Below are 19,413 nucleotides of genomic sequence, written 5' to 3' on the forward strand. Positions count from 1 at the left end.
TACAAATCGGTATGTAGAGAAAAAGATTCCGGAAGGGGATTGGCCACCCTCGTTGACAAAAAGCTACCCTTTATCGAACACGATATCCATCTCGGATTGAGTAAAATCGAGTATATCCTCGTAGAAGTCGTACTCAAAAGGCACAAGGGCAGGGCGCAGAGTATCTTCTGCCTGAACATTTATAGCAGTCCCACCTACAAGAAACAAAGCTTTAGGGCACTTTTCAACAAGGCACTCGCAGTCGCAAAGAGCTCCCCGCTCATCATCGGAGGGGACTTTAATGCCCCCTACCAAGCGTGGGGATACGCTTGGAATACAAAGAAAGGTGAGGGGTTATGGAACCTTGCCACGGACCTGGGACTGTTCCTGATCACCGATCCGGCTTTCCCCACCCGCTGTGGCACGTCAACGTGCAGGGACTCTACGCCCGACCTAACTTTTGTCAACAACTCGGAACAAGCTAGTTGGGAAAACTCGGGCACCGATCTAGGCAGCGACCACTATATCATACACATAGGTATAGGTATGCCGAAACAAGAGACTAGAACATTTCGGTGCACGGACTGGGACCTTTTTAGGAAAGTTAGAGCGAAGAGACTAGAATCGGAACCGATAGAAGCGGGCAGACAGTCCTTCCATACCTGGATCGACCAGCTCGAAGAGGACCTCAGGGAGGCCACTAAAGAAATTAAGACCGAAGAAAACATAGAGAGCATAGACAGTAGGCTCGCGCATCTGATCGAGGCCAAACAATCCATTCTGCAAAGATGGAAAACGCAAAGACTGAACCGAAAGCTCAGGAAAAAGATAGCGTTGCTAAACAGACAGATCGAGGAGCATTCGAGAACGCTCGTGAAACAGCAGTGGGACGAAGTTTGCCACTTGGCAGACGGCAGAATCAAACATGGAGGCAGTTGGAACATCCTCAAACATCTGTTGAACGAGAGCGACACTAAGTCAAACAAGAGAACAGCAATTACAAAACTGGTACATCAAGTCAGCCAGTGCACGACTCAGGAGGTAGTCATGAGACAGCTCGCGGACAAATATCTCCCGCTCGAACAACCGGGCGATAGCGACGAACGCGTGGAGTACATGGGAGGACCGTGCGAGGATATGGACCGCGATTTCACCGAGGGTGAGGTACGGGCCGCCCTCCATGGTCTCTCTAGTAGATCGGCAGCCGGACCCGACGGTATTACCAATAAACTCTTAATGAATCTAGACGATGAGTCGATCACTTTCCTGACGGATCATTTCACCGAGTTGTGGAGAAAGGGAGACTATCCGGAGGAATGGAAGATAGCTAACACCATCCTCATACCAAAACCGGGCAAACCACTCCATCTGGATAACCTACGTCCAATATCGCTTACATCGTGCATAGGTAAAGCTATGGAACACGTTATTCTTAATAGACTCACTAGATACGTCGAGCAAAATGACATACTCCCGTATAACATGATCGGTTTCCGGCCCGGACTATCGACTCAGGACGCCATGCTCCTGATCAAACACCAGCTCATACACGTTAGCCCGGTGCACGCGAGAGCGATTCTGGGACTAGACGTCGAAAAAGCTTTTGATCGCATAGAGCACAAGGCCATCCTCGAGGTCCTGTCCGAGCTGGGGTTGGGCGAGAGGCTATACAGTGTAGTCAAGGCGTTTCTGGGCGGTAGGCAAGCGAGCCTCACGCTAGGTGAACTAAAATCGAAGGTGATGAACCTGGGAAACAGGGGCACCCCGCAAGGGGCCGTACTTTCGCCCATGCTATTTAATCTAGCAATGACCAGAGTCGCGAAGAAACTGGAGAGTATAGAAGGTATACACTTTGCAATATACGCCGATGATATAACCATATGGAGCGCCAACGGTAACGTAGGGCAAACGGAGACCAGACTGCAGGAGAGCATACACGCCGTGGAAAGCACGCTAGGCGAGATGGGACTCAACTGTTCGGCGGCAAAGTCGGAGCTTTTGGTCCTAAAACATCGACGCAGGGGTCGCAGACCCAGGGGCTACGTCCCCGGGGACGAACCCAAGATTATGTTACGCTGTCACGACGGATCCGCGATCAGGCAGGTGGAAAATATTAAAGTTTTAGGCTTCCACATAGCAGCGGGAGGTACCAACATGAATGCCATTCAACACATTTCAAACAAGACGGACCAAGTCATCAGATTACTAAGGAGAATAAGCAACAGACACAGAGGCCTGGGTGAGGACAGCGCTCTAAGGCTAGTGCACGCCTTCGCTCTATGTCACTTCACCTACGTGGCAGGTCTATTTAAATGGTCGCAGGCCGAGCTGAACAAGCTAAACACTCTGATCAGAAAGTTAGTGAAGGCTACCCTAGGTATACCCATCAGCACCTCGAACGTGAAGCTCATGAACCTAGGCGTGCACAATACGATAGAAGAGATGGCGGAAGCGCAACAGATGGCGCAGCAGGAAAGACTGACGAAAACGCGAGCGGGCAGGCTTATACTCAAAGCGATAGGGACAGACGCAAATAGATCGATGAACCCGAAGGAATCCGAGGTAGAATTGAGCGGGCAACTTAGAGACGCGATCAGAACCACCCCCCTCCCGAGAAATATGCACCCGGAACACAACGTTAGCAGGAGAAAAGCGAGAGCGAAAGCTTTGTTGAAAGAAATTGAACAGCTAGGACAACAGGCGGCCCTTGTAGACGCTGCCTGGGTCCAAGGCAAAGAGGCCTACACCGCCGTGGTGGTCGACAGCCGGGGCGAGGTACGGGACGCCGTCACCATCTTCACCAAGGCTTCCACGGTGGCGGAGCAAGCCGCGATTGCTCTAGCCATCAGGAACCGTAAATGGTCTTTCATCTATAGCGATTCCAAAGCAGCAATTAAGAGCTTTGACAAAGGCTATGTAGCTGGGACTGCGGCTAAAATTATCGACAAGGTCGAAACTATCCAAACAGAAATCCGATGGTTTCCTGCACATATGGGACAAGTGGACGAGACTCGGCCCAACCTCAACGAGGTGACGAACGACCTGGCACGAGGACTTGCTTGCCGTGCCGGTCAGAACCGAACCGACGCCCACTACCATTCTGGGGAACATAAAGATCAGTTACTAACTTACAACGACATCACTAAATATTACTACTTGGGGCGTAGGCAATTCCCTCTGCCACACGTAAAATTGAACAGGGCTCAGGCAGTGACGCTACGTTTACTGCAAACCGGGACGTACCCCACTCCGTATTTCATAAATAAAATTCACCCCGAAAGAGAAATTAGGCAAGAATGTAACGTATGCGCTGGCATCATTGACATCAGACACATGCTGGCGGGCTGTCCCGCGACTCTCGCCGACCCGGAAGAAAAATGGCTTTACTGGCACAAGTTGATAACAAGCTCTTCATATCAAGATCAGCTACGGGCTGTCCAGAGGGTCCATGATGACGCCATAAGGCTCGGCCTGGCGGTGCCGACGTGGACGCGGCCCGCCTCGGTCTGAAAATACCGGGCTTCAGGACACTAATAAAGTTTTGTGAATGAATGAATACCCCCATAAGACAGAGGCTACAAGCGCTCAGAGAAGTGAAGGGAACAGTGCATACATTCATTGAAATCACCCATACAACACACAGAACAACATACATTTCAATAAAGAAGAAACTCAAAAGAAGCGTCCGATTCATCAATAAAGCATTGCAAACCTCCTTCAGCAGTTGTGATGATGGTTTTGCAACAGCTTCGCTGGACATCCGCTTGCGCAAGACCGGGATGACGAGTCAATTTCTTCTTTCTTCTTTTCTTGTTGTGTATGTGCAAGGCCCGAAACCAAGTGAGACAGGATTATGCCTACCTAACAAGCGAGAATAGCCTGGTAAGACGAACACAAACCTTCACTTAAGGGGAAGCTTTAGCTCCGGTGCTCCTATCTAAATACATGTAAAGGGAGAATTCGTTTTTCTCGGCAACCACTGCACCAAATTTGACGAAGTTTGTTGCACTAAAGAAAAAAAAAAGAATTTAATATCTAGCGACTTTGGTTTCGACATTTTTATTTAGGTTGTAAATTTTTTATCAAAAATTGGAAAAAATCGAAAATTTTCAGAGAACGAAACTATCAAGTTTACAGCTCCGTAACTCAGCAAGGAAAATTGATATCCCAATTCTGTGAATTGAATCTGATAGTACATCTAAATCGGACAAAATCAATATGTCACACGTGAATCCATAAACTTCAGTAATGTGGAAATACAGCTTTTACAGAACGCTTGTACACAGCGTAACGAATTCACGCAAGACATAAATTGACACATCGAATTCGTCCACCTTGAATGATGTAATGGATGCTGTTTACAGAAACGCGACATCTGTTCTTGATGCACAGCTATTAATTTATAAAATTCGTGCGTCTATTTTTTTTCTAACTTTCGAATTTTTGAATATCGTTTTCGCAAAGTTGAGGCGAAATCGAAATTACGCTTCCAACAGTCACTAGAATTTACCGTTTTCATTCAAATGCAGTAAATTTCATTAAAATCGGTCCATGGGTTATCTCACAAAAACGTATTTTTTTTTTGCGTTTTACATGTATTTGAATAGGCCGCGTCGGAGTTGGGCCCGGGCTGAAGCTTCCTCTTAAGCATTGCATAAGGTTCACCATCGCGCCATGTCATTGGAGCCAATCTTAAAGGCAGCGCCAAGATAATACCCTTTTGTATAACCTCCGTAGTGTTTCTGGTTACTTAAGCAAATAATTGGCTGATCTTGCTTCTGTCTTAAAATATCGAAAACCGCACTAGTTGCTGCCGTGCAGTTCCACCCTCAGCGTAAGCCTTTTATAGCGACGCATGTATTTATCGCATGCGACGTCTAATCTGATGCAGTGTTTGTGTTTCTGCGCTGCGCAGGTGTCAACCTAAATGTCTACCAATGTTTATGCTTATGCACAAAGCCGTCCGCAAAAGCTGTGCCGAAATGGAAACAACTCAGGCGGGGTCACAGGTATAAGGTGTCGACACAGCGAGGTGACAAGCACCATGACGATGTATGCGGGATGCTATTCGACGAAGAGAGAGGATACCGAAGCATTCATTTGCAATTGGGTGGGGCGTCTTCCTTGTAGTGTAGGGCCCTTAGTTCAGAGCCCTACTGGCTCGTGCCACTCCGCGCGCCCGCTGGATCAGCAAATCGCTGTTCCTGCCGGTCCTACTGACTATGTTGTTTCAGTGAATTTATCAGCCACTGCGGTGCTGCCGATTTTGACAGCTCGAGGAATTTGGCTTGAATAAACTTACTCGAGGCGTGTGCCCATCCCGTATACTGCGTCTTGCGCTCTCAAGAGAGCGGCGTCGGTATGCATCGCAGCTTCTTTTTTTTTTTTTTTGCGTGCATTTCGCTGCAATTACGCGGCATCCCGTCTTTCAATACATTTACGCGAAGAGAATCTGCATTTCGCAAAAAAAGAAAAACATTGATGTAACATTTGTAAAAACGCGGGACGGGCCAGAATTCCTAAAATTTACGTCATATTCGGAAGAGTTGGCAGGTATGGGTACTCAACCTCTGGGCGACGATCCTGGCAGCAGGTTAAAAAAAATACAGCAACAACATTAGCGCGAGTTAAATAAATGTTATTCTACGCTGCCTCGAATTGCTGTTTTCACGTTTTACGTTTCATATTGGATCTATACCTAGCATTTGCCTAGGGATCATGCTTTTCAAATTTCTGCGTAAAAGGTATATGGGCTACAAACGCCGCGTACCGATGCAAGGTTTTACCGACATAACCATCTTTACCGTCGTTTTTTATCCTACTAGCTTTCTAATTTCTTTCACTGACATATTTTGCATAGCGTTTACACTGGTTTGTGTCAGTGGTTAGCGGGCTTGTTTGAAGCCTCTTGCATGTCATTTGTAAATCGCGCAAAAAAGAGGGGGTATCAAAGAAAGTAAGGAAGAGATGCAAAGGTCTGTGCGGGAATCTTGGAAGCAACGTCAGTCACTTGCCGAGTGCGTCCTTAGATGGCGCCACAATGCCACGCAGCGTAAAGCCCCTCAATTTTTCAAAAGTAGCGCCATTCTTATCTTTCCGACACCCCGCTCACCCTGGCGGGTCCTCCTCCACGCTTCCTATCTCCCCAGCTTCCTCCGCGCCCCCATTGCCCAATCTGTGTCACGTGGAAGCAGGCGCCGCGCTTTTGTATATTTTTTTCTTTCCAGCGCGGAGCAGACGCCGCGCTTTTGTATATTTTTTCTTTCCAGCGCGCGCCGACCTCCATTGTTGGGCCTGCGCGACGAAAGTACGGCAGGCGGACTGACGGAGTGCGTTAGCGTAATAGAATGTGCAGGGCCGAGAACATAATTGCGATGCCATGCTGCTGCGCCTTCGGTTGCCGCAACAGACACAGCGAGGGCAAAAAGTTTTTTGCTTTGCCGTCCGGCGGGTGCTACACAAAAAGAAGTGTGGAGTCGAAGGATCGGGCGGGCTGACTTCGAGGAAGTGGCAAAGAACGCACGGCTTAGTGAAGTAAGGGCCACGGCTACTCACAACCTCTTATTTTGAGCCTAGCTCACGCCTTCCGCTTCGAGAAAGTATGTGTTCATGCTCTGCGTGGTTTTTAGCGCGTTGTTTGACTTTTTTTTCGAATGTGCTCTCTTTGTTTCATGTAGTTTCGTCTTGCGGTGAAATGCACGCATCTGCAGCTGGCCTGTGACATAAAAGCTACTTTATATTCACGGTGTGTTTTGAGCTCCACCAGAAGTTAGCACATTCTCGACGCTTTTGCAAGGCTCACTATGACTTACGACGCAGTCTTAGCTTCGAATGTACGCCCTCATGCATTGATTTGGTTTGTGGTGATTAACGTTTTTAACGTTCCGAAGCGACTAAAGCTAAGAGGTCGTAGTGGATGGCTCCGGATAACTTTATCTAGCTCGCCTGGGGATGTTTAACGGGCACTTTGATCGTAGAGTCGTACGTGGGCCGGTAAATTCCTCGTTGGCGTTTCATAATACTCGCGCGCTAGCGCTGCTTTAGAAGTTGGCGCCTCGGCGCGATTGTATTTCTTCAATAAATTTTATTTACTAGTTGTACCAACTTGTCATTATTTCGTATTATTGACGGCGCCTCCAGGGCATCAAAGCGGCAACGGGAACACCAAAGCTAGAACCAGGGCTGGATGGGGCTCGCCGAAGCCTGTGCATGCCAAGGGGGTATAAGATCGCGGACAGCCAATTTTGTATACGAACACTCCCTGCGACGCCTGCATTAGTGTAATGTTACGTCCTCTTCAGAGGCCTCCGTTAGCCATTACATGTGCCCTCCTGGAGCAGTACTTGTAAAAAAAGAAACAATATATCGTCACGATTACCAAAGCACCCCGCAATGAAAAAAACGGCCTTGTTGCCACGCATTGCTGACCGCACACAGCCGGAATCTCTCCCGCGCCGACCGAACAAAAGTGTCCTGCAGGTACGTGAATGAACCTACGAAACCACGTACACATACTTTCACGCTGTCAACACCTGAAACTTTGGTAATTACGCGCGTGTTTGAGTACACCGCGTGCTTGCGTCGTGTTTCAGCAACACGAACTCTCAACGTCGCGCACTTTACGCCTTAAATACTCCTTGAATAATATTAATTTTCTCTATTTCTTCCGCAATTCCAAGACGAAATTCTAAAGGCCAGTTACCGACTGACGAAGAAAGATCTCGATTGAAAAACTGCTCCGCAGGGCTCGAACAAACTTTTCTGCGGATTTCCTCCCGTAGCGTGTTAGCCGTCGTCTCCTACGGCAGGCCCACCACCGGCGGCGCCACCGTCGAGGCCGCGCCGAGCGGAGGAGGAGGGAAGCGAATGGCGCTACTTTGGAAGATTGAGGGGCTTTAACGCAGCGGTAAAACGCACAGGCCTAACGAAAGCGCGCGAAACGGGGAAGAAGCGCTCGTCTTATTCAATTGCATTTCAGCAATAAACATGTTGAATTTAACACGACGTCAATGGAAAGGCGACAGTATTTCTACCTCGACTTTCGTAAGGTTGTAATTGAGCATTTCTTGCATTGCTCGCGCAAGCTTGTCAATTTGTGCGTGTAGCGGCGATTCATGAGTAAGAGCGCGTTTGTAGGAGGCAGCGTTGTGGAAGAGAGATCTGAACTACCTATCGTAGCTTGTTAGAGTCGCAGTTTTGTACGAGGAGTCATTTTTTTTTTTCATCAAAGCCTTTAGAGCCTATCCCTGTAATACCGCGTTACACCACGGCCCGAGCAACCTTTCCGCGCCGAAAGGACAATCGCCGAGACGATTAACGGTTGTCCTCAATGTCCACATTCGCTGTTGAAACTTGGGACATGGGAACGTGTTCTACGTACTCCCACGGATTGCTGAAAGCCCAGTAAGGCATAACTTCCTTTACTGAAAGTGACATTGTATCTCTGCATTAACGGTTAGTATGTCGTCGTCCATCATCGCCGACAGGAGTATTTTCACCTACGCAATACATTTATCTCGCGTAATTCGATTGTCTTGATTGATCGATTCGTGCTTAATTGCAAAATGTGCAGTTTCGTACTTTTCGTTTTGTTTTACTACGTTGACTAATTAAGCACGTTTACCAAGTGTGCTTTATTGCCGGCAAGCTTTTCGCATCACCTCATGCTGACCAACATATCGTTAGCGGAAGATGCCGGCGACGCAGAAGTCGCCACACTTTGCAATTTAATCAGAACGTGTGTTGCTTTTTTCGCAGCTGTCTCTTCCTCCCTAGTCTGCGCGTGTCACGAGGTTCATTAGCGTAAAACGAACGGCAGCCAGCGCTTCTGCTAGCATATATACGAGCCAGCATAACGAGCTGCTATTAAGGTGGCCAAGGTTGCATAACACGTTCACAACACACGGAGTCGCTGAACACGCCCATACAGGATAGTATCCGCACAAGCGATAAGTGTTTCACCCGCCCTATACCCACTTTGCCGAGGCGCGCCGGAAACGACGGAATGGCCTACACAGCAACCCAACCCCTTTCTCTCCTCCCCCCCCCCCCCTAAAGAAAAGAAAAAGAAAACGAAACTAGAGCCGCTTCGGTGAACGCTTGTTTCAGCAGAATGCGCTCGTTAGGAAAAGAATGAATGGGCCTTGTTTTCCCGCCTCACTATGCTGGCTTGGGATGGGAAGAACAGCAGCAGCAGCAGCAAACAGAAAAAAAGAAAGAGAATGAGATACGCTATTTAGCGTGCGAGCTCTCGCATTTTCACGTAGGGGCTCACGCACGCACGAACGAACGCGTGCGCGGACTGCACGTGTCAAAACTGACCTTGAGCTCGGTGGATATCTTGCGCTGTCTCAGGTGGGTGGCCTTGCGGAGCGCCTCCTGGTGAGCCATGATGGAGGCTTGTTCCACTTCTTCGACGTCCTGGGACATGCCCATGGACTCCTGCGAACATGGTGCGGGCTTGTCTTGGCGAACGTCGCGGAAAATGAGCGAGCTTGTTTAAGAAACAAGTGAAATGCACGCGTTTTTGTTGCGCAATTTATCGTTCGAAATCCGTGCCGCTATACATTCAGCTGAAATATCTGGAAGCGAGGCCCACGTGTAAAGAGAGAGAGAAGGAGAGAGAGAGAAAGAGAGAGATGAGTTGGGAAAAACACGGAGTTTAACGCCTGTAATTTTCTTCGTGGCAAAATCAATCCGTTACCTCATCTCTCTGAAGCTCTTGAGCTACGAAAGTAGGATATGCGAAGACGCGCACTACACGAATAGTTCAAGAATTTCCCAAATTTATTCTAAGCGAACATCTTCAGCAACGCGTAAAAATACATGCACGATTTTGAACTATAAATGTAGCCAATGTAGAAAGAAGTGCAAATGAAGAGAAAACATTGAAAAGGAGAGTAACTATTCAAAACTTTTACGCCCGAAACAGAACAAAAGAGAGTATTAGAATGACAGAAAGCTGAGCTAGTTGGTAAGGATTCATTATGCAAAAGGATGAGGCGTGCAGACAGAACACAAGCGTTCGTGTTGTCCACTTCTCTTCTCTTGTGTCCTGTCTGCACGCCTCACATTTTTGCATAATGAAAAGAGAGTATTCCGCAATTGCTTCGGCAGATGTGTTTGAATACATTAAAGAAAAATATTGCGATACAGTGTTTGTACTTTCTTCTAGAAAAAAAAAGAAGTTTCGACAATGGAATTCCCAAATTCTCAAAGTACTCATCCGGTGCGTCCTATTAGGTGCTGTAACAACCCTTTTTCGCGAAGATGCACTCAACGAATAAAAGGCGCCACAAAAGTGAGACAACGAAAAATAGAGCCTCACATCCCCTTTCTTGAGCTTCTTGCCATCCGACTTTTTCTTGAGTAGTTCGTCGAGAAGCTCCAAAGTTTGTGCGAGCACATTTTCATCCGGCTGAACCTTGCTCTGAACTCCTGGCGCTGCGACAAAAGAAAGGAAGGAAAAGTTACAGAGTTACCTTCTTGAAAGTTACAGATCTCAAAAAGTTTCATCACAAAGAACTTGGGAGAACGGTTGATGCAAAACGTTCAAGCAGTGCTTTCTTTCGCCCATTCTTTGTAAAGCTGCAATGCGTACAATACTCCCCGAAATTGTGATGGTCGTATATGAAAAAGAAAATTTGTTCCAGGTTTTATCATTCAGGTTACTTCTTGAGGGAGGTGAGCGCTGGTAATCTATCTATCTGTCTGTCTGTCTGTCTGTCTGTCTGTCTGTCTGTCTGTCTGTCTGTCTGTCTGTCTGTCTGTCTGTCTGTCTGTCTGTCTGTCTGTCTGTCTGTCTGTCTGTCTGTCTGTCTGTCTGTCTGTCTGTCTGTCTGTCTGTCTGTCTGTCTGTCTGTCTGTCTGTCTGTCTGTCTGTCTGTCTGTCTGTCTGTCTGTCTGTCTGTCTGTCTGTCTGTCTGTCTGTCTGTCTGTCTGTCTGTCTGTCTGTCTGTCTGTCTGTCTGTCTGTCTGTCTGTCTGTCTGTCTGTCTGTCTGTCTGTCTGTCTGTCTGTCTGTCTGTCTGTCTGTCTGTCTGTCTGTCTGTCTGTCTGTCTGTCTGTCTGTCTGTCTGTCTGTCTGTCTGTCTGTCTGTCTGTCTGTCTGTCTGTCTGTCTGTCTGTCTGTCTGTCTGTCTGTCTGTCTGTCTGTCTGTCTGTCTGTCTGTCTGTCTGTCTGTCTGTCTGTCTGTCTGTCTGTCTGTCTGTCTGTCTGTCTGTCTGTCTGTCTGTCTGTCTGTCTGTCTGTCTGTCTGTCTGTCTGTCTGTCTGTCTGTCTGTCTGTCTGTCTGTCTGTCTGTCTGTCTGTCTGTCTGTCTGTCTGTCTGTCTGTCTGTCTGTCTGTCTGTCTGTCTGTCTGTCTGTCTGTCTGTCTGTCTGTCTGTCTGTCTGTCTGTCTGTCTGTCTGTCTGTCTGTCTGTCTGTCTGTCTGTCTGTCTGTCTGTCTGTCTGTCTGTCTGTCTGTCTGTCTGTCTGTCTGTCTGTCTGTCTGTCTGTCTGTCTGTCTGTCTGTCTGTCTGTCTGTCTGTCTGTCTGTCTGTCTGTCTGTCTGTCTGTCTGTCTGTCTGTCTGTCTGTCTGTCTGTCTGTCTGTCTGTCTGTCTGTCTGTCTGTCTGTCTGTCTGTCTGTCTGTCTGTCTGTCTGTCTGTCTGTCTGTCTGTCTGTCTGTCTGTCTGTCTGTCTGTCTGTCTGTCTGTCTGTCTGTCTGTCTGTCTGTCTGTCTGTCTGTCTGTCTGTCTGTCTGTCTGTCTGTCTGTCTGTCTGTCTGTCTGTCTGTCTGTCTGTCTGTCTGTCTGTCTGTCTGTCTGTCTGTCTGTCTGTCTGTCTGTCTGTCTGTCTGTCTGTCTGTCTGTCTGTCTGTCTGTCTGTCTGTCTGTCTGTCTGTCTGTCTGTCTGTCTGTCTGTCTGTCTGTCTGTCTGTCTGTCTGTCTGTCTGTCTGTCTGTCTGTCTGTCTGTCTGTCTGTCTGTCTGTCTGTCTGTCTGTCTGTCTGTCTGTCTGTCTGTCTGTCTGTCTGTCTGTCTGTCTGTCTGTCTGTCTGTCTGTCTGTCTGTCTGTCTGTCTGTCTGTCTGTCTGTCTGTCTGTCTGTCTGTCTGTCTGTCTAATCTCCACCAGGCTGCTCTTCATAGAAACTTACGAGACGGGTAGCTGGAGCATCCCTCGAGGTTCAGCCCCTGGATGCTGAGCGAGCAGGCCTGCGTCCTCCGCCGCAGCTCTTCGCCCCACGACTGTTGCTCTTGCGCCGTGTCGGCCGCGAAGCACACCGGCGCGCTCTCCTGCGCACGGAACAAGAACGAGAGAACCGCGAACGATCAACGCTATGGAACTGTATACATTCAGCGCAAGCGGCTAACACGAAAACGCGATGTAGAAAGGCACGGACATGGGAAAGGAAATTTAAAGATACGACAGGGGCGGGATGCACTGGCACGAGGCGGTTGGTTGTTGAGCTTTCCACCCCGGATATAAGCACGTCATCGTACGAGAAGTTCGCGACGTAAGTCGAGCTGCCGCTGCGGGCGTTTTCAAGCGAATCATCAGTCAGCGGGGAAAAGTTTGTAGTATATCAAACGTACTAGACGCAGTCGTATGGGGTGGCTGTGCGCCTCCTTCTGTATACGATTCGCTACCCTCGACCGCTGCGTTTACTGCCAACTTGTCCAAATTGATTCAGGCAAGGGAACTGCGCCGAGCCTGGAAACTACTGATCTTGAAGGAGACTTGGATGTGGAAGAGGGTTCTTGCGGAATGATATTCGTCGTCGACGATTTTTTACGAATTTGATGCAGATCAGCGCAGCTGACACGCCACGTTCTAGCTCCGCGCGCGTTGCAGACGGACTTGCAAGCAAATACAATCGAACACCTTTACAACGAAGTGCTTGGGCCCTACGAGGCCCGAGCTATTAATCAGGACTGAATTATTCCTTCGTTATGCAGGTGTTTTTGTTTGTAGAGGCGCCGGTTGTAGAAGCGCTCGACTGTAGAGCATACCTGATGCAATAATTAGTTTTCTGCTTTATGGTTACGTGCACATTGCTTCACATGTATACCGAAGACATTAACATGTCCCTCGAGCTTTACAATTACAAGTGCACAGGCACACATCATCCAAGCACGACGCGACACAGTGACAGCGTGGATATATATATATATATATATATATATATATATATATATATATATATATATATATATATATAATCTGAAAACTAAAAGGAAAAGAACGAGCGGCTTGCCAAAAAGAACAGTCCAAGAGGAAAGAATAGATAACTTGATTTTGACATATTTATTTATGTGAAGTTGGAAATATTCGCCGCCACCTTGTCCCCGGCTTCACCACAAACAATAAACTGTTCAAGATTAAAAAGATGATAACATTAAGTTTAATTAAAGCTGCGGGAATAGAAGCCGAAATTAAACATTTCATTTCTCATTCCAAGGACCGCTTTCGAAGGCAACAAAATGTTTGGAGGGAAATTGTGTTAGCGCTGTTGGGAAAGAAAGAAAAAAGAAGGATAAAAAGACAGAAAGAAAGAAAGACGGAAATGTGCGAGCAATTCATGCGAAGTACAAGTAACCCTATATAATGAAACACCATCAGAAATATGTGAAGCTCCGTCAGCGGGTAGCGAAAGTAAATAAAAAAAATAAATACAGACAGAAAAAAAAAGAGAGACAGAGCGAGAGAGAGAAAGAGAGAATAAATTCCATCGCTCTTCTGCCTGCGTCATAAATGGCCGGCTGCGCTGTATGGCGCAAGGCTGGCCATAAGAGCAAAGAAAGGCGATATTGCTCGACATAGCCTGAGTAGACGGGCAGAGCCGGAGTCGATTTATCTTCCGCGCGCCGGCCATGGCCGCGTCGGCTTGGAGAGCGACGAAGAAGAGACGAGGCCGTTGGGGAGCAGAGGCGAATGAAAGTCATTCAGGCATAGGAGTTCCACTTGAAGAGGACGCTGAACAGAAACTCTAACACGTCGCTCTAAACCGATCAAGTACCATTTCAAAAGTCCATTTTCGTTCAGTTCCTGGTAAAGGGATCACTACTTGATGATAAAATAAATGCGAAAGTGCGATTTTTTTTTTATTTCGCACCGAAAGCGCGGCGTCGGTACTTTAGTGCGGCATCACGGACTCGAATATGTTTTCTTTTTTCTTTTTTTGTCACATTCGCCCCATTGTGACGTAGTTCTACAAACTTGCTAAGCACAGCACTCGACTCCTTCACGGAGTGTGTGTAACAGTAGGGCTGAGGATTAATATGCAGAAGACAAAGATAATGATCAATAGCTTGGCAACGCGGTACAGGAGTTCAAGATCGCCAGTCAGCCTCTGGAGTCTGTGAAGGAGTACGTCTACCTAAGTCAATTACTCACAGGGGACCCTGACTATAAGAAGAAAATTTTCGGAAGAATAAAAATGGGCTGGCGTGCACACGGCAGACATTGTCAGATCCTGAATGGAAGCTTACCACTGCCGTTGAAAAGAAGCGTATACAATCGATGCATTTTACCGGTGCTAACATTTTGGGCAGGAACTTGGAGATTCACAAAGAAGCTCGAGAACAAGTTAGGGACCGCGCAAAGAGTGATGGAACGAAAAATGTTAGGCTTTACGATAAGAGACAGGAAGAGAGCGGTGTGGATCAGAGAGCAAACGGAGATAGCCGATATTCTAATTGACATTGAGAGAAGAAAATGGAGCTGGGCAGGCCGCGTAATGCGTAGGTTAGACAACCGGTGGACCATTATGGTTACCGAATGGGTGCCAAGAGAAGTGAAGCACAGTCGAGGAGGACAGAAGATTAGGTGGGGTGATGAAATCAGGAAATTCGCAGGCGCAAGTTGGAATCGCTTGGCGCAGGACAGAGGTAATCGGAGGTCGCAGGAAGAGGCCTTCATCCTGCAGTGGGCATAAAATAGGCTGATGGTGATTATGATGAGGATACCATTTTGTCCGTCTTTTATTGACCAAATAATTAATTAAGCCTTAGCAGACGCCATCAGAGCTCATGACGTCATCAACTCCGATCATGTCATGCAGGTGCGGGAACGTTGGGATGTGCCTGCTGTCACACGTACTTCGTTCATGTGTTTTCTTCTGGCTTTATCAAGTCTCCTCTCCCGGTAAAAGTGCTTTTTTATGGTATTGTATAAAGAAATATACTAATGCAGCTCTTGGATTTTATTATTTATTTAGTAGTGTGCACTCCAGCCCGTACGGAGTGTATATCAAGCCCGCGTTACAGAAGGTCATGGGGAAATACAATACTTGTGAGTAAGCCTTCAACGGGCAAATATGGCTGTCAACACTCAAGGAGTGGACGATGTCGGAAAGGGGAGCGTCTGGCGAATGACCAACACTGTCAGTTCTAGGAGCCGCCAGTCGGAGCATTTATGTGTACGTAAGTTACACACGGATATTGTCATTTGCAACAAGAAAGGTGCAATAGTTGCCCAACTGACACGGCTACCTGTTTGCAGATCGAGGTTCTGGAACGGTTATGGCTTACACCAGAACGAGAACAACGTCTAAAACAGAAACCCCTTTTGTGTTTATGACAATGCAACAGGGGGCAAGAGAGAATGATGTGCATGCGAGCTGTCATGTATTATAAAAAGAAAATGTGGTTTATTTGTTGTTTACCGGTAGGGAAAGAAATGCGAAAGCCGGGAGACTTGGCCATTCTAATTAGATCAAGTCGGGACTCGGGACAATTACTCAAAGGTCAGGACTCTCCCGCTACATTCGGGAAAGCTTTCAACCCATGCCAAATGATTTGCCCAAAGCTCCGCTCGCATTCGTAAGAAGCAGTTTGATTGATCACTTAAGGAGACAATAAAATCCAGGCTTTCTTCAATCTTTACTCGCCGCCGCGGCTCAGTGGCTAAGGCTTTCTGTCGCTGAGTCCAAGGTCGCGTGTTCGACTCTCGACCGTGGCTTCCGCATTTCTGCAGGGGGCAAAATGCACGAACGCCCGGGTACTAACATTCACGTGCACTTCGGTAAAAAAAAAATCAGGTGGTCATAATTATTCCGGAAGCCTCCCATTACACGGCGCTTCCCATATTACACTTAGGTACGTCAAACATCATGAATCAATCAATTTCCGCGCACAGAATGTGACGCCGATGCACAGTGGAAAAAAAGAAAAGAAATACTCCCTTGAAAGGTGCTCACTCGTGGGGAGATCGAACTACCGGGGGGAGGGACAAATAAAGGTTCCCTTTTTGGCGACCTTTTGAGGCAAGTAATTATGACGATAGCTGCCACAGACGACACGAAAATGGCATGAAATGTGCCAGATATTTCGTCAGAAATTGTGTGAGATATTTCGATGCATACCCCATGGGGGCCAAACTTACAACACAACTTTCAGCTACCGTTTCTCTCATTGCACGTGTAACTTGAGGTCGCAGTCATGTGCATTGAATCCTATTTACAGCCTGAAGGCTATGCGTGTTAGCAGTGTGGCGAAGCGAACGTTTTACAGAGTGTGTTTGCGTGTGGGCTACGTTTTTGCGCATGGTCTGCGAACATTGCCAGAATCTTGCTTTCGATCTTAAGTTTTCTTTTTTGTGTATTAGCAATTAGCCAGAACCAGTGGTGCAGGCGCTGCGTAAGTAAATCCGTGACGTCACTGTCACCCGGTGAGGGAGACTTAATGGTGGTACCTGTCTTGCGGAAAATCGGCAAACCTCACAGTGAAGAAGCCAAATGACTCCTTTAGGGCTTAAACACTCGTGTTCGCGGCAAGACCGACCTATTTGAATTAAAGCAAAAGTGGAAGTCCCAAATGTATCAGTACTGAATAGCCATCTTGAGTGGTATACACCGAAGTGAACTTCAGTGCATAGTTTTTGATGTGTGCACATGGGCTTGCTTGGCAGCGCGCTGGCGTACGTCTGCGTTCGCAACTGTGTACAAACTGACTGTTTCTTTTTTTCTTTTTAAGCGCAGCTCTTAAGGCCAGAATACATGGAGCGAATATGCGACGAATAGTCGGCGTTCGACGCCCGGCGGCGTATATGCGCGACACGAGGCGGCGGAGAAAGCGTCGTTCGCCGCCGATCTAGCGGGCGCAGAAAAGTTCGTCGGGCGTCGACCATACCGGAAGCGGCAAACGAGCGGCGCCCCAAAGCGAGCCAATCAGGTCTCACTATCCGCCCCGACTTCCGACTAGGCTTCCCCGCTTGTCCGGGTGTCCCGATCCCGCTCTATCGTCCACGCCGGTCTCCCGCTTTTCTTATTCATGACATCCAAAGCGGCGCGGCTGGAATTTAACGACAAGTTAATTTCGGCTGTTCAGAAGCGTGCCGCGCGCGCGTTGACCCACAGAAGAGAGCCGCGGAGTTGGAGGAGCCGAAAGTTGTTTACGCGCCCTCTGTTGCCACAACGCATAGCATCCCCGCTTTCTTTAAACTACATCGGCACATGAATGTCTCAAACACATAAAAGAACACTAGAAATCATTTCTAAACAAAATTTCACGCGTTTTTAGATTGTTCCGCAATTCAAAAGCGATAATAGTTGTCGTTAAAGTTTTTTTTTGTGTGTCATGTGTTTCACTGCAGCGCATTTGCCTCGTCTAGCCACACTGATAACAACGCAGCGACTCGCCGGCGGCGGCCGCCGTGTCCTCGCTCCATGTAGCGCAGCCCGACGAACATACGGCGTTGCGCCGCGGCAGATTTTCTGCCGCCCGAACTTCGTCGTGAAAGTTCGCTCCATGTATTCTGGCCTTTATGCGGCCGTTCCTGCGGCGAGCGTCAGGGTTGTCCTTCGTATACACAAGCGAACGAACACAGTGAAGGATGAAAGCGAACGCGGAGCGCAGCGTAAGATGAAAGACAGCGATAGCAAACAGAGCGCGAGGAGGAAAGCGGAGGAGACGGGTGCAGCCGACCCATGGGGAACCAGCGCTGGAGTTTTCACGACGACTGCAGCGCCACCCTGGCGGTCAGAACGTGCACAATGCAGCCGCTCCCGCGGACGAAAGTTGCTGCTGGTAGCGGCGTTGCGTGCGCTGCAAGTCGAAGGAAAACAAAAGGACGCCGAGGATACTGTTGCGAATACAAATGCCGCAACTACGTCGGGACGATGGAGGATGTATCCTTCTGCGTCTTTCCATCTAAACCCTAAACAAGAACGGAGGCGGCGCTGGATCCAAGCAGTCAGGCGAGCGGAGCAAGTTCCCGTCTTGTCGCGCTGTCAAGTGGTGTCGGGCTGGTTTCTAAATAGAATTTCGCGTGTGTGCTTGGTTTATTCGATAGTGAAGACGGTCATCCGTGGTAGCCAGTGCCAAACAGAAGAATCTGCAGTCGGCATTGCGTCGGAAACAAAATGAGCAATAGCATGCACCATCCGGCATGTGTACCAACCATTTTTCCTTCGCCGTACCACCGCCAAGCTCCTTCCAATGCCACCACACCAAGCGAACGAACGATACGAAAGGTAAATAGTTTCTATTCATTGCCAAGAATTATGTGGCAGGGAAGCTGCCTTGTAATGCGAGTTGTGTGCGCATACTGCCGGCGCACACGCGACTAAGCCGCCTATGTGTTTTAAAAAATGCGCATGCGGTTGAGGACTCGGCGCTGAGATGCATCCGGTAAATTTATGTAATTAATGCTAAATGTAGCCATGGTTGTTACGGATCAAGCAGCGGAGCACGCAAACCTTTGCTTGCCCGAATCATCTGATGCGATAAAGCTTTCTTCTCCATTGACTGCTGTGGCCAAGTAACATCAGAATTTCTTATGTCTAGCCAGAGAAGTATGGAATGTCTTCAGGCCAACTAATACTTCCGAAACCATAGCGCAGGAAGACCGGCGCCGTAGCTACTAGATTTGCGAGGCAGGCTGCCACACAAGCGTGGGAACGGCACACGGCGCAACCGTTAAATAAACGCACGTGCTCGCCGCGACACAATGTGAAAAATATATAAAGCTTAAAAAGCTTCTTTCGTCATTTCTTCACTTGATGGCGCTAGCTTCTTTACGAAAACTGTCCACTTGAAGCGGCGCGAAAACGGAAACATGCGAACCATATGTGCGAACTCTGAAACGGCCGCGGACGTGTCGTCTGGTCGAGAGCTTGAATATGCCGCGTTTCGTCGCCAGGGCGGCGTGCAACGCACTTTTTTCGACGCGCCGCCTATCCAGCGCTGGTTACCCATAGGCGGAAAGCGGAGGAGGAAGGTATGGCGAAAGCCTGAGAAGGGAAGCGTAGTGCCGCGCAAGACGGGCTGTGCGGCTAAGATGGCTACGAGATGGCGCCAGAGTATTGCGCGTCATCTCTGGATACAAAGCAGTGCATGAGCGGAGGTCTCTGTCTGCGGCGGCTGCTGTGAATCGCGCCCGCGCGTGCACCCACGCACCACCTCTCGCGATCTCCCGCGATTAGCGAGGCAGTCGTGCCACATTTCGTCCC

General features: G+C 48.3%; 1 protein-coding gene across 1 annotated transcript in view; it reads right to left on the minus strand.

Moving 5' to 3' along the window:
• LOC142575616 (uncharacterized) overlaps positions 1 to 19,413 on the minus strand; it is a 234,759-nt gene that overhangs the window by 23,589 nt on the left and 191,757 nt on the right. Inside the window, exons 4-6 of the mRNA XM_075685116.1 lie at positions 12,118 to 12,256; positions 10,307 to 10,422; positions 9,301 to 9,420 (exon numbers count right to left, since the gene is read on the minus strand). Coding sequence (XP_075541231.1) covers positions 9,301 to 9,420; positions 10,307 to 10,422; positions 12,118 to 12,256 — 375 coding nt within the window. The remainder of the gene's footprint in view (positions 1 to 9,300; positions 9,421 to 10,306; positions 10,423 to 12,117; positions 12,257 to 19,413) is intronic.

Source organism: Dermacentor variabilis, chromosome 3, assembly GCF_050947875.1.
Source record: "Dermacentor variabilis isolate Ectoservices chromosome 3, ASM5094787v1, whole genome shotgun sequence".
NCBI lineage: Eukaryota > Metazoa > Arthropoda > Arachnida > Ixodida > Ixodidae > Dermacentor > Dermacentor variabilis.